General features: G+C 60.4%; 1 protein-coding gene across 1 annotated transcript; it reads left to right on the plus strand.

Moving 5' to 3' along the window:
* Positions 1-483: 483 nt before the first annotated feature.
* On the plus strand, positions 484-11,905 carry ENH_00004550 (PHD-finger domain-containing protein, putative; the record flags this gene model as incomplete). Its single annotated transcript, XM_013584007.1, has 10 exons — positions 484-1,265; positions 1,313-3,610; positions 3,720-3,792; positions 4,202-4,819; positions 6,094-6,381; positions 6,531-6,635; positions 7,046-9,221; positions 9,528-9,591; positions 10,197-10,500; positions 10,871-11,905. 10 exons carry the CDS (start codon positions 484-486, stop codon positions 11,903-11,905), a joined length of 7,743 nt encoding a protein of 2,580 aa, XP_013439461.1.
* Positions 11,906-12,362: the final 457 nt, after the last annotated feature.

A 12,362-nucleotide genomic window follows, 5' to 3' on the forward strand; every position in this document is an offset into this window, starting at 1 on the left:
CCGGCGCCTCCGCCCTGCTGCTGCCGTTCGCTGGGTGCTGCAGCAGCAGCAGCAGCAAGAACGACAGCAGCAAGTACCTCTTTTTGTCTCTTTTTCTCTTTAATTGCTGCTGGACATACACCAGGGCCCCCCTGCTGCAGCAGCAAACCGGCACCACTGCCAACTCGGGGGGCCCTGCAGCAGCAGCAGCAGCAGCAGCAGCAGCAGCAGCAGCAACCACCTCAGTTGGACAACAGGACATCTTGCTCACCGGATACAAACAGCTGTACGCGGTGCCGGTGGCAGCAACAACAAGGGCAGCAGCAGCAGCAGCAGCAGCAGCAGCAGCACGAGGGCAGGTTCTTGGGAGTAACGGCGCTGCGACTTCCCCCCCAATGTTGCCTCTCCCAACCTGCAGCAGCAGCAGCAGCACCACCGCCACATCCACCTTGAGGAGCAGCAGCAGCAGCAGCAACAGCAGCAGCAGCAGCAGCAGCAGCAGGGATGCCGTCTGAGTGCCACGGCGGCCCCTCGGGGTCCCCTTCTGCCTGCGGCGCTGCTGCTGCAGCAGCAGCAGGAGAAAGCGAAGAAGAGCTTTTCTGGCAGCAAAAAGACACGCAGTACTTTTCAAAAGTGCATCCGCAGCTGCTGCAGCTGCTGCAGCAGCACCAGCAGCAAAGCAGTCAGTTCATTGAGTTTGCTGTGCCCCTGCTGACGGAAAGAAGCAAGCGCCACCAGCAGCAGCAGCGGCACCTGCAGCAGCAGCAGCAACTGTTGCAGCAGCAGCAGGAGCGAGGGGAGCAGCAGCAACGGCAAGTGCTGCAGCAGCAGCAGCTGCTGCAGCAAGCGGCAGTGCAAACAGTGTCGCTGCTGCTGTCTCCTGAAGACATTTCAGCAGCAGCAGGAGACAGTGCACTTCCGAAGACGGAGGAGGACGAGGAGCAGCAGCTGCTGCAGCAGCTGGAGAAGCTGCAGCAAGAGCTGCAGCAGGAGCAGCAAAAGCATCAGAAGGAGCAGCAGCTGCGGCAGCAGCAGCAGCAGCAGCAAGCCCGCGCAGCTGGCAGCACTGCGTACGCCCATGGGGCGGAGAAGCGAGAGTACACTGGTCTTCCCGCGGAAGCTGCCAGCAGCAGCAGCAGCAGCAGCAGCAGCAGCAGCAGCGACGGGCCCGGAGCTGGCGCAGCAGCAGCTGCTGAGCAGCTGCCGCGTCGCGCCGCGTCGTCTCCGCGCGGCCAGCAGCAGCAGCAGCAGCAGCAGCAGCAGCAGCTGCGAGCTGCTGCAGCGCGGTGTGCGCGGAGTCGAGCGTGTTCTGGTGGCTGCCGGTGTCGCGCAGCCCCGGGCTGCAGCAGCTGCTGCACCACCAGCAGCTGCTGCTGCATGCGCCTTACCAAACGAGAGACACGGGAGTGGCTTACAGGGAAAAGGAGACAGCAGCAGCAGCAAACTCTTTAATTGATTTAATTGTTAAGAAAAAGCCAGCAGCAACTCAGCGGCTGCAGCGGCGCCACGCGGCCGCCGGCCGCAGCTGCAGCAGCAGCAGCAGCAGCAGCGCCGCGCAGCAGCGCGCCGGCAGCAGCAGCGCCAAGCCCGACCCCGCTGCTGCTGCTGCTGCTGCTGCTGCAGCAGCAGCAGCAGAAGATGACGCTGCATGCGAAGCTGTCTTCGACCCGCTGGTTAACAAAAAGTGGCAGGGGCAGCTGCTGCCTCAGGTGTATGTACACCCCCCCCCAGACGGCGCCGTGCTGTCGCTGCTGCTGCCTCCAGCTGTCACTGCAGCAGACTTTCCTGCTGCTCTCGACGACTGCAGCAGCGTGGACGAGCTGCTGGCTCTTGTTGCTGCTGCTGCGCAGCAGCAGCAGCAGCCCCCGCAGCCAGCAGCCTCCCCCGACGCTCCCGCTGCTGCTGCCGCTGCTGCTGCTGCTGCTGCTGCTGCCCCGCCTCCTGCGGCCAACGCAGCCGCGCCACTAGTCAAGGCGGAGTGGGACCAGCAGCAGCAGCAGCAGCAGCAGCAGGGAGATGCAGCAGCAGCAGCAGCAGCAAGCGTCTCCACGACGCTGCTGCCTCTCCCACAAGTGCTCTGCGGGCCGACGCCGGTGTGGCTCTCCCCGCGCCCAGCTGCAGCAGCAGCAGCAGCAGAAAATGGTAGCAGTAGCAGTAGCAGCAGCAGCAGCTGCAGCAGCAGCAGCAGCAGCAGCAGCAGCTGCAGCAGCAGCAGCAGCGACGACGAGACACTTCTTCCGGTGTACGCGCAGTCCTACATAGACAGTTTAGACGCCCGAGGGCGCGACGCCCTTTGGGCCCGCCTGGGGCAGCAGCAGCAGCAGCAGCAGCAGCAGAAGCAGCAGCAGCAGCAGCAGCGTGGGGAGTTGAGCCCCGACGCTGCTGCTGCTGCTGCTGCTGCTGCTGCGGACAAGATGCTGCTTCCAGTGCGTCCTGCACATGTGCTGCCGCCGCTCTTCGGCTACTATGGATCGCCGGAGGCTTGCGAGCAGCAGCAGCAGCAGCAGCAGCAGCAGCAGCAGCTGGTGGTGTCGCCCGTGCCTCCTGCTGCAGCAAACAGCCGCCCCGAAGATGCAGCAAAACGCACAGGGATTCCCTTGGCCTTAGAGTACAACAGAGAAGCAGGTTTGCTGCTGCCGCTGCAGGGACTGGAGCTGCTGCAGCAGGAGATGCAGCGGGTTACTATTGCAGCAGCAGCAGCAACACCCACGGCTGCGGAGGCAGCAGCAGCAGCAGCAGCGGCTGGAGCAACAGCAGCAGCAAAAGCGGCAGCAGCAGCAAGTCACAGCGGCCTAGGAACGCCGCAGCAGCAACAGGCTAGCACTGAAGATGCAGCAGCAGCGGCAAGACCAGCAGCAGCAGAAGCAGCAGCAGCAGCAGCATTGGCAGATGCAGCAACGGCGGCGGCAGCGGAAACTCCAGCGGCAACAGCAGCAGCAGCAGATGCAACAGTAGCAACAACAGCAGCGGCAGCAGCAGCAGCAGCAGATGCAGATGCTGAAGCTCAAATGCTGGAATGTGCGGAAATGGACACAGACTGCGGCAAAGATCAGCAGCAGCAGCAGCAGCAAGAGCAGCAGCAGCAGCAAGAGCGGCAGCAGCAGCAAGAGCAGCAGCAGCAAATTGATTCCAAAGAGGACCTGAAGGTGCAAGTAGACAATGAGTTGGAGGAGACGGAGACAGTTGAAAGCAAAGGACCTCAGCAGCAGCAGCAGCAGCAACCGCAGCAGCAGCAGGAGCAGGAGGAGGAGGAGCAGCAGCAGCAGCAGCAACCGCAGCAGCCGCAGGAGCAGCAGGAGGAAGAGGAGCAGCAGCAGCAGCAACCGCAGCAGCGGCAGGAGCAGCAGGAGGAGCAGCAGCAGCAGCAGGAGCAGGAGCAACAGCCGACGCGGCAGCAGCAAAAGGAGGAGCAGCAGGTCCAGCCGCAGCCGGAAGACCAGCAGCAGCAGCAGCAGACACAGCCGCAAGGCCCAGAAGAGCCACAGCAGCAAGAGCAGCAGCAGCAGCAGGAGCTGCAGCAGCAGCAGCAGCAGCTGCAGCTGTGGCAGGATTCTGAAGATGGCTGGATGGAGACAGAAGCAGAAAACCTGACATGGCGTTTAGTTCGTCTTGCCCAGGAAAAGAGGCACATGTATGGCCAGTTAGGGTTTAGGGTTTAGGGTTTAGGGTTTGGGGTTTAGGGTTTAGGGTTTAGGGTTTAGGGTTTGGGGTTTAGGGTTTTGGGCGTTTTTGCTGTGCAGCCTCAAGGACCTTATCTTGGCGGTCTCTTCAGAGCGGCGGCCGGCGCTGCAAGAATGGGCACAAGCTGAGGACGTGAGCTGCTGCTGGTGCTGTTGCTGCTGCTGCTGTTGCTGCTGCTGCTGTTGCTGCTGCTTTTGTTGCTGTTGCTGGCTTTGTTGCTGCTGTTGGTTGCTGTTGCTGGAGTTGCCGTCGCTGCGTGCGGCTTTGCTGGGTTTGTTAGCCTTTTTGTCCGTGCTGCTGCTGCTGCTGCTGCTGCTGCTGCTGTTGCTGCTGCTGCTGCTGCTGCTGCTGCTTCTCCCCCCCCGCTGCCGCTGCAAGTGCTGCCATTTCCCCCTTTCCCCTACCGCTGCTGCTGCTCCCTTTGCTGCCGCTGCTGCCGCTGCTGCCGCTGCTGCGGCTGCTGCTGCTCGCCCACACTTCCCTGCGCCTCGCTGCTGCTGCTGCTGCTGCTGCTGCTGCTGCTGCTGCTGCGGAGACGCAGCCCGCCGCGGACGCGGCCCACGCACCGACTCCGGGGGCAGCAGCAGCAGCAGCAGCAGCGGCAGCGGACCGCGCGCAGCCAAGATCCAAGAACGCACCCGCAGACGCAGCAGCACCCGACAGCAGCAGCAGCAGCAGCAGCAGCAGCAGCAGCAGCAGCACTTTGGTGAATCCGCTGGACTACCTGCGGCAGGTGCCGCTTTACTTCTCGGACTCCGAGGAGGAAGAGGCGCCTGGGGGCGAGGCCGCAGGGTCTTCTTCTGCAGCAGCAGCAGCAGCAGCAGCAGCAGGGCCCTCTGCGTCCTCCGCTGCTGCTGCTGCGCGGGGCTGCAGCAGCAGCAGCAGCAGCAAGACGAGTTCGCAGCCGCCGCCGCTGCTTCCGCCGCCGCCGCCGCCGCCGCCGCCGCAGCAGCAGCAGCAGCAGCAGCAAGGCGAGGAGGAGGAGGAGCTGCTGCTGCTGCAGAGCAGCAAATTCTACAGCAAAGACCCGCTGCTGCGCTGCACTGTTGCTGTCAGTTTGCTGCAGGGCCTCACTGCCACGCTGCGGCTGCCAGTTTGCTGCCTCTGCGGCTTCGACGGCTTTTGCCCGGGGGGGGGCCCCCTTCGCAAGACAGACAATGTACGTCATTTTGCTGCTGCTGCTGCTGCTGCTGCTGCTGCTGCTGCTGCTGCTGCTGCTGCTGCTGCTGCTGCGCCTTTTGCTGCTGCTCTTCGCCGCTCCTTTTGCTGCTTTCTTTCGCGCTCTTGACGCTCCTTTGGTCTCCTTTTTTGTCCCTTTTTTGTCCCCTTTTTGTTTCTTTTTTGTCTCTTTTTAATCTTTTTCTGTCTCTTTTTTTGCTGTTTTTTGTCTCCTTTTTCCCTCTCTATTGCCCTTCTTTTTGTCTCCTTTTTCTCCTTTTTGTTGGCTCTCTTCTGGCTCTTTTTGTCTCTTCTTTTGCCTTTTTTTGTCTCTTTTTGGGGCTTTTTTGTCCATTTTTTTGGCTTTTTTTGTCTCCTTTTGGGCCTTTTTGTCTCCTTTCCTTCAGCTTTTCTCTGCCTTTTCTGTCTCCTTTTTGTTTTTTTTCTGTCTCCTTTTTGCTTTTTTTTTCCTGTCTCCTTTGATGCATCTTGTCTTTTTTTTTCTGTCTCCTTTTTGCTTTTTTTTCTGTCTCTTTTGATGTTTCTTGTCTCTTTATGTCTCCCTTTTTGTGTCTTTCATTTCCTTTTTTATTTTCCTTTCTCTTTTATTTTCTTTCTTCCATTTGTGTCTTTTTTGTTTCCTTTTTTCTTCTTTTTTCTTCTTTTTTGTCTCTTTTATTTCTCTCTTTTCCATTTCCATTTTCTCTTTTTTCTTTGCATGCAGCGTCTCCTTGTGGGGTGTCCGGTGTCTGCATGTGGGGTGTCCGGTGTCTCCGTGTGGGGTGTCCGGTGTCTGCATGCATGTGGGGTGTCAAATGCATGCATGTGGGGTCTTTGCATGCATGTGGGGTGTCTGCATACATGTGGGGTGTCAAATGCGTGCATGTGGGGTGTCTGCATGCATGTGGGGTGTCAAATGCATGCATGTGGGGTGTCTGCATGCATGTGGGGTCTCTGCATGCATGTGGGGTGTCAAATGCATGCATGTGGGGTGTCTGCATGCATGTGGGGTGTCAAATGCATGCATGTGGGGTGTCAAATGCATGCATGTGGGGTGTCTGCATTTATGTGGGGTATCAAATGCATGCATGTGGGGTGTCCGGTGTCTGCATGCATGCTTGGTGTCTGCATGCATGCATCGTGCATGCGCCTGCGTTCGAAAAGAGTTAATTTCGCGAGTTTTAATCCGTTTTTTCTCGTTTTTTTCCAACTTCCCGGACACAACTCAAGCCTTCCTTCCCCCCTCTGCTGCTGCTGCTGCTGCTGCTGCTGCAGTCGCAAGTGTGGGCCCACGTGCGCTGCGCCCTCGCCGTGGGCTGTGGGGTGGCTGCGTGTGGGGTGTGGGGCTGGCGGGAGTCGACTGCTCCCCGATCCCGCCTCCGCTGCCCCCTTTGCCGCCGCTGCGGCCCCGCGCCGCCGCAGTGCGCCCACCCGGCCTGCGCGCGGCCCTGCCACTTGCCTTGCGCCACGGCCCACCCGCAGCTCCACACGGACTGGGAGACTCAGCCCCCGCGGCCCGTCTTCTTCTGCAGGACGCATTCCCGCCACCGCGCTCCCACTCTCGTGAGGGTTTAGGGTTTAGGGTTTAGGGTTTGGGGGAGCTGCGCGCTTTCTGGGCTTTTTTTCGCGCTTTTTGGCGTTTTCTGCGCGTTTTTAGAGCCTTTTAGGGGTTTCTAGGGTTTAGGGTTTAGGGTTTAGGGTTTAGGGTTTAGGGGCCTAGTAGTAGGCGGTTAGCCCGCGGCCCACCCGCAGCTCCACACCGACTGGGAGACTCACCCCCCCGCCCCGTCTTCTTCCTGGCACCGGGCCCCACTCTCGTGAGGGTTTAGGGTTTAGGGTTTAGGGTTTGGGGTTTAGGGTTTGGTGTGGAACTTGTGGGCTTTTTTGGCGTTTTCTGGGTTTTGTAGATTTTAGGGGTTTTTAGGGTTTAGGGCTTCGAGGTTAGGGTTTCGGGATTAGGGTTTAGGGCTTACGAGTTAGGGGGAGGGTTTAGGGTTTAGGGTTTAGGGTTTAGGAGTTAGGGGGAGGGTTTAGGGTTTAGGGTTTAGGGTTTAGGGTTTAGGGTTTAGAGTGGAGCTAGTAGTGTCGAAGTTGCATGAAGAGTTCCTCCTTTGAATGCCGCTGCGCTCCCATGCCGCTGCCGCCTCCGCTGCTACCGCTGCTGCTGCTGCTGCTGCTGCTGCTGCTACAACTGCTGCTGCTGCTGCTGCTGCTGCTGCTGCTGCAGATACTGCGGCGGTACCAGGCGAACCGGGAGAAGGAGAAGGCGAAGGCGCGGGCCCTCGACTTGCCGCTGGAGCCGGAGCTGCAGCGGTGGCGGCAGCAGCTGGCAGCAGCAGCGCTGCTGTTTGCTTCTCCGAAGCGCACGCAAACCAACATTCTGCTGCTGCTGCAGCAGCAGCAGCAGCAGCAGCAGGGGCAGCAGGGGCAGCGGCAGGGGCGGCGGCAGCTCGAGCCTGCTGCCGCCGCGGACACGGAGGCGGCGGCGACGCAGGACAAGGAACACGAGGCAGCAGCTGCTGCAGCACCTGCAGCAGCAGCAGCAGCAGCTGCTGCTGCTGCTGCTGCTGCTGCCACACCAGAGACGCTGCAGCCAGAAGCGGCGCGGGACAAAAGAGACCCTCCTGGAGAGTCCAACCCCATCACAAGGAGAGGCAAAGCAGCAGCAGCAGCAGCAGCTGCTGCTGCTGCTGCTGCTGCTGGCAGTGGACGGCCCTCGAGCGCGAACAGTGCAAAGGAGCCGCAGCAGCAGCAGCAGCAGCAGAGCAGACGCAGCAAGGGCCCCCGCAGCAAACAGGAGCAGCAGCAGCAGCAGCAGGAGCAGCGGCACCCGCGGCAGCACCAGCTGCAGCTGCGCAGCAACACAAGACACCGCAGAGTCTCTTTGGAGACAGATTTAGAAGCAGCAGCAGCAGCAGCAGCAGCAGCAGCTTGCTGCGCCGAGGGCCCCGCGGGAGAGGCTGCAGCAGCAGCAGAAGCAGCAGCAGCGACGCCCACAGCAGCAGCAGCAGCAGCAGCAGCAGCAGCAGCAGAGGAGCCGCCGGCAATCCTAGAAGTCGGAGACGCAGGGGAAGCAGCACAAATTGCTGCTTGTTTGTTTAGTGCTGCAGTGCCGCTGCTGCTGCCAGATGAAAAAAGCCTCAAGTGTCTCCTTTTAGGAGACACGAGAAAGCGGAAGCGGGAGGAGCAGCAGCTTCCGTTTGCTGCTGCAGCAGCAGCAGCAGCAAGCAGCAGCTTGCTGCCCCGCTGCTGCCTGCTGGAGGCCTTCGCGCTGCTGCTGGCTGCCTTCGGGCTCCGGGTCGACAGCAGCAACAGGCAGCAGCTGCAGCAGCTAGCTGCTGCAGCAAGAGACTTCAGCATCCTGGACGTGGCAGCAGCAGCAGAAGCAGCAGAAGCTGCAGCAGCAGCGCCACCTGCTGCTGCTGCCAACGCCTCCGGCGCTGCCGCTTCCGCCTTGTCTTCCCCGACAGCAGCAGCCAAAAGCAGCAGCAGCAGCAGCAGCAGCAAACTGGCCTTTGCAGCAGCAAAGCCCGCTGCTGCCGCTGCTGCCAGCAACGCTGCTGCTGCCGGCACGGGCGCTGCAGCCTTATCCTTACAGCGCAAGGCCCCTGCTGCAGCAGCAGCAGCAGCAGCAGCAGCAGCAGCAGCAGCAGAGGAGGGGGGGAGACAGATAGAATTAAGTGTCTCCGTTCTTTCTCGTTTAGCTGCTTTGAACAGAAGTCCCTGCTGCTCCCTGTGCAACCGCGTGGGCTCAACCTGGCCGCTGCAGCAGAAGCAGCAGCAGCAGCAGCAGCAGCAGCAGCTGCAGCAGCAGGAGGGGGAGCTGCTGCTGCTGCAGCGGTGTCAGTTCTGCAATGTGAAAGTCTGCAGAAACTGCTGGGGGACTGTCGAGAGACAACCTGCTGCTGTCTCCTTTTTGAGCGAAGCAGCAGCAAGAGCAGTGCGGCTGCAGCGCCGCAGGGCCTGGAGAGACGGCAGCAGCAAACCCCCAGCAGCAGCAGCAGCAGCAGCAGCAGCAGCAGCAGCAGCAGCAGGTCCAGGGGCCGCAGCAGCAGCAGCAGGCCCGGGGGCCGCAGCAGCAGCGGCAGCCGCGGACGACCCCAGCAGCGCGGGCAGCGACGAAGCAGCAGCAGCAGCAGCAGCAACAGCAGCAGCAGCAACAGCAGCAGCAGCAGCAGAAGCCTGGGTTTGTCCCCGCTGCGCCTGTCTCCTTTCGGGGGAGTTGACTTCATTTGCTGCTGCTCGGTGTCTCCTCTGCAGCAGAATTGACGGCTTGCTGCTCAAGAGAGTCGACCAGAAGCCTGCAGGGTGTGCTGCTGCTGCTGCTGCTGCTGCTGGTGCTGCTGCTGCTGCATTGAGTGCTGCTGCTGCTGCTGCTGCTGCTGCTGCCCAGGCCGATGCAGGTAGTGCCGGTAGTCCTGCTGTTGGTCACTGCAGCTGCTACTGGCTTGTTCGCTCTTTCTGCTGCTGCTGCTGCTCCCGTTGCTGCTGCTGCTGCTACTACTGCTGCTGCTGCTGCTGGCTCGTCACTTGTTGCTGCTGCGTGCTCACCCCCAACCAACGCGCGGCCCCACTCTGCTGCTGCTGCTGCTGCTGCTGCTGCTGCTGCTGGTTCGTCGCTTGTCGGTGCTGCTGCCCGTGCATCCCCGCCCAACACGCGCCCCCCTCTGCTGCTGCTGCTGCTGCTGCTGCTGCTGCTGCTGCTGCAGGAGCAGCCGCAGCGCGCACCCCACAGACCCCAGCAGCAGCAGCAGCGCGCAGTGGGTGCACTGCGTCTGCGCCCTGGGTTTAGTGCCTCCCCGATTTGCTGCTCTTCCGACGGAGTCTCTCCGCAGCATTGCGAGGACTGCTTTCGACAAACCCTGCTGCTACTGCGGCCAAAAAGTAGGGTTTAGGGTTTAGGGTTTAGGGTTTGGGGTTTGGGGTTTGGGGTTTGGGGTTTGGGGGGGCGGCTAGGGTTTGCGGCCTGGGCCGCCGGCTGCGGTCTAGCTGCGCAGCTGCGCTGCGGGCAGCGGGATTTAGGGTTTAGGGTTTAGGGTTTAGGGTTTAGGGTTTGGGGTTTGGGGTTTAGGGCTTAGGGTTTGGGGTTTAGGGTTTAGGGTTTGGGGAGGTGCGTGCAACTGCAGCAAGGAGCGACAACGAGCTGCAGCAGCAACGGCAACGGCAACCGCTGCGCTTACGTGTACGTCCTTCACCTTCCAGCAGCAGCAGCAGCAGCAGCAGCAGCAGCATTAGCAGCAGCAGCAGCAGCAGCAGCAGCAGCAGCAGCTAAAGCGCTTACTCACCAGTCCTAGCGTCACTTAAATCCCTTAGAGCTGTTGTTTGTCGACGGCACCTTGGGGCTTCCAGCTGCCACTGCTGCTGCTGCTGCTGCGCAGGTTCCACGTGTCTTGTGCGCGGGCGCTGGGCTGCCGCCTCGAGGGCCACCACGGCAGCAGCCACAAGCTGCAGTGTCTGTACCACTCGCTGCTGAGTGCGGGGCGGCCAGCAGCAGCAGCACACAAGCAAGCAGCAGCAGCACACAAGCAGCCAGCAGCAGCAGCAGCAGCACACAAACTGCCAGCAGCAGCAGCAACAAGAGCCACTGACAACAGACTCCCCCTCACTAGGGGCCCCCCCCCTCCCCCCCGCGAGCTCGACGCGCTGCACCATTTAGCTGCAAACCCCATCGAATATTTGCAGGTTTGCTGCTGCTGCTGCTGCTGCTGCTGCTGCTGCTGCTGCTGCTGTTTCTTTGGCTGCTGCTGCTGTTTCTGCGGCTACTGCTGCTTCTAGCAGCTGTGTTGCGACTGGTGCTGTGGCTGCTGCTGCTATCGCTACTTTTAGTGTGGGGTCGCTGCTGCTGCTGCTGCTTTTCCTGCTGCTGCTGCTGCTATTCCTGCTGCTGCTGCTGCTGCTGCTGGACTTCCGGCTGCATGCATCTTGCTGCCTCTGCCTGTCCTACACTTTCTTCTTTAGAACTTCAAATTTAAATTTATATTTTTTGTTTTTGCTGCCTTGGCTGCTGCAGCAATATTTCCTTCCGGGCGTTCTCCTGGCGGGTTTGCCTCAGCCAAAGCCCTCCCGCGCTCCTGCTGCTGCTGCTGCTGCAGCAGCAGCAGCAGCAGCAGGGAGCTGTGAGGAGAAGGCGGAAGAGAGCAGCAAAGGCGCTGGGGGCGCGGCTGACGCCGCAGGCAGCAGCGGCGCCGCCGCAGCCCCCGACAGCAGCAGCAGCAGCAGCAGCAGCAGCAGCAGCAGCAGCAGCAGCAGCAATTTGTGCGCAAGTGACCCCGAGAGCGACGGGGGCGAAGGCAGCCGCACTCCAGCCCCCCCCTCGCCCATGCATTTGGCGGAGCAGCAGGAGCTGCTGCAGCTGTCGCGAGTGGTGGCAACAGAAGCAGTGCGGCGGCGCGAGAGGCGCAGCAGCAGCAGCAGCAGCAGCAGCAGCTTTGCTGCTGCAGCAGACCTGCCCCCCCCAGCGGCCTGCAGCAGCAGCAGCAGCAGCGAGCAGCACAAGCGGCCTTGGGATGCTGCTGCTAGAGACGCAGAGGCAGCAAACCAAAGCAAGCGGAGGCGGGAGGCCGACGCGACGCCGCCCTCATCCCCTACAGCAGCAGCAGCAGCAGCAGCAGCAGCAGCAGCAGCAGCAGCAGCAGCAGCAGGGTGGCCGCCAATGCCTTTGCCCCCGCCCCCCAAGGTTGCTGCTTCTGCAGCAATGTTATCTGCCCAGTGGTACGGAGGGTCCTGCACGGGTCTGTACCTGGGGGGCCCCCAGGGGCCCCCGGGGGCCCCCCTGGGGGCCCCGGGCGGCAGCCCGCAGAGGGCTGGGGGCCCCTCTGGGGGCCCCCAGGGAGGCCTCCAGGGGGGCCCCCACGCGGGGGGCCCCCTTGGGGGCCCCCCGGGGGGCCCCCAGGGGGGCCCCCCAGAGGCCGGGGGGGCCCCCGCGGGGGCCCCCGGGGGCCCCGCAGAGGGGGGCCCCCTGCAAGGGGACAATGAACCCAAGCCGGTCTTTTGCCCCATTTGTAATGGACTTTATAAAGAACTTCCTGGGGGGGGCCCCGGAGATGGTTTGCACTGGATTGGCTGCGATTGTGAGTTTGGAATTTGAATTGTTGAATTGAATTTGAATTGTTGAATTTGAATTCTGAATTTAATTTGAATTGTTGAATTTGAATTGTTGAATTGAATTTGAATTGTTGAATTGAATTTGAATTGTTGAATTGGATTTGAATTGTTGAATTGGATTTGAATTGTTGAATTTGAATTGTTTACTTGAATCCGAATTGTTTAATTTGGATTGTTTGATTCAATTGGAAGTGTTTTATTCAATTTGAACTGTTTGTTTTAAAATGGATTTTTCAACTTAATAAATGCAGTTAAAGCCCCACTTGAGTTTGAACTGGAATGAGCGAATCTGCACAGCTGTCCATTTTCTGTATTTGTTGCGAATTGTTTTTATCTTATTAATTTACTTCATTGTATTTACTTTATTTGTTTTATTTCTTTTTTTTTCATTTATTTTGTTTCAGTTGTTGTGTCTAAACTTGTGGCGGAATCTAACAGAG

Source organism: Eimeria necatrix, genomic scaffold (genome assembly GCF_000499385.1).
Source record: "Eimeria necatrix Houghton genomic scaffold, Enh_scaff112, whole genome shotgun sequence".
Lineage (NCBI taxonomy): Eukaryota > Apicomplexa > Conoidasida > Eucoccidiorida > Eimeriidae > Eimeria > Eimeria necatrix.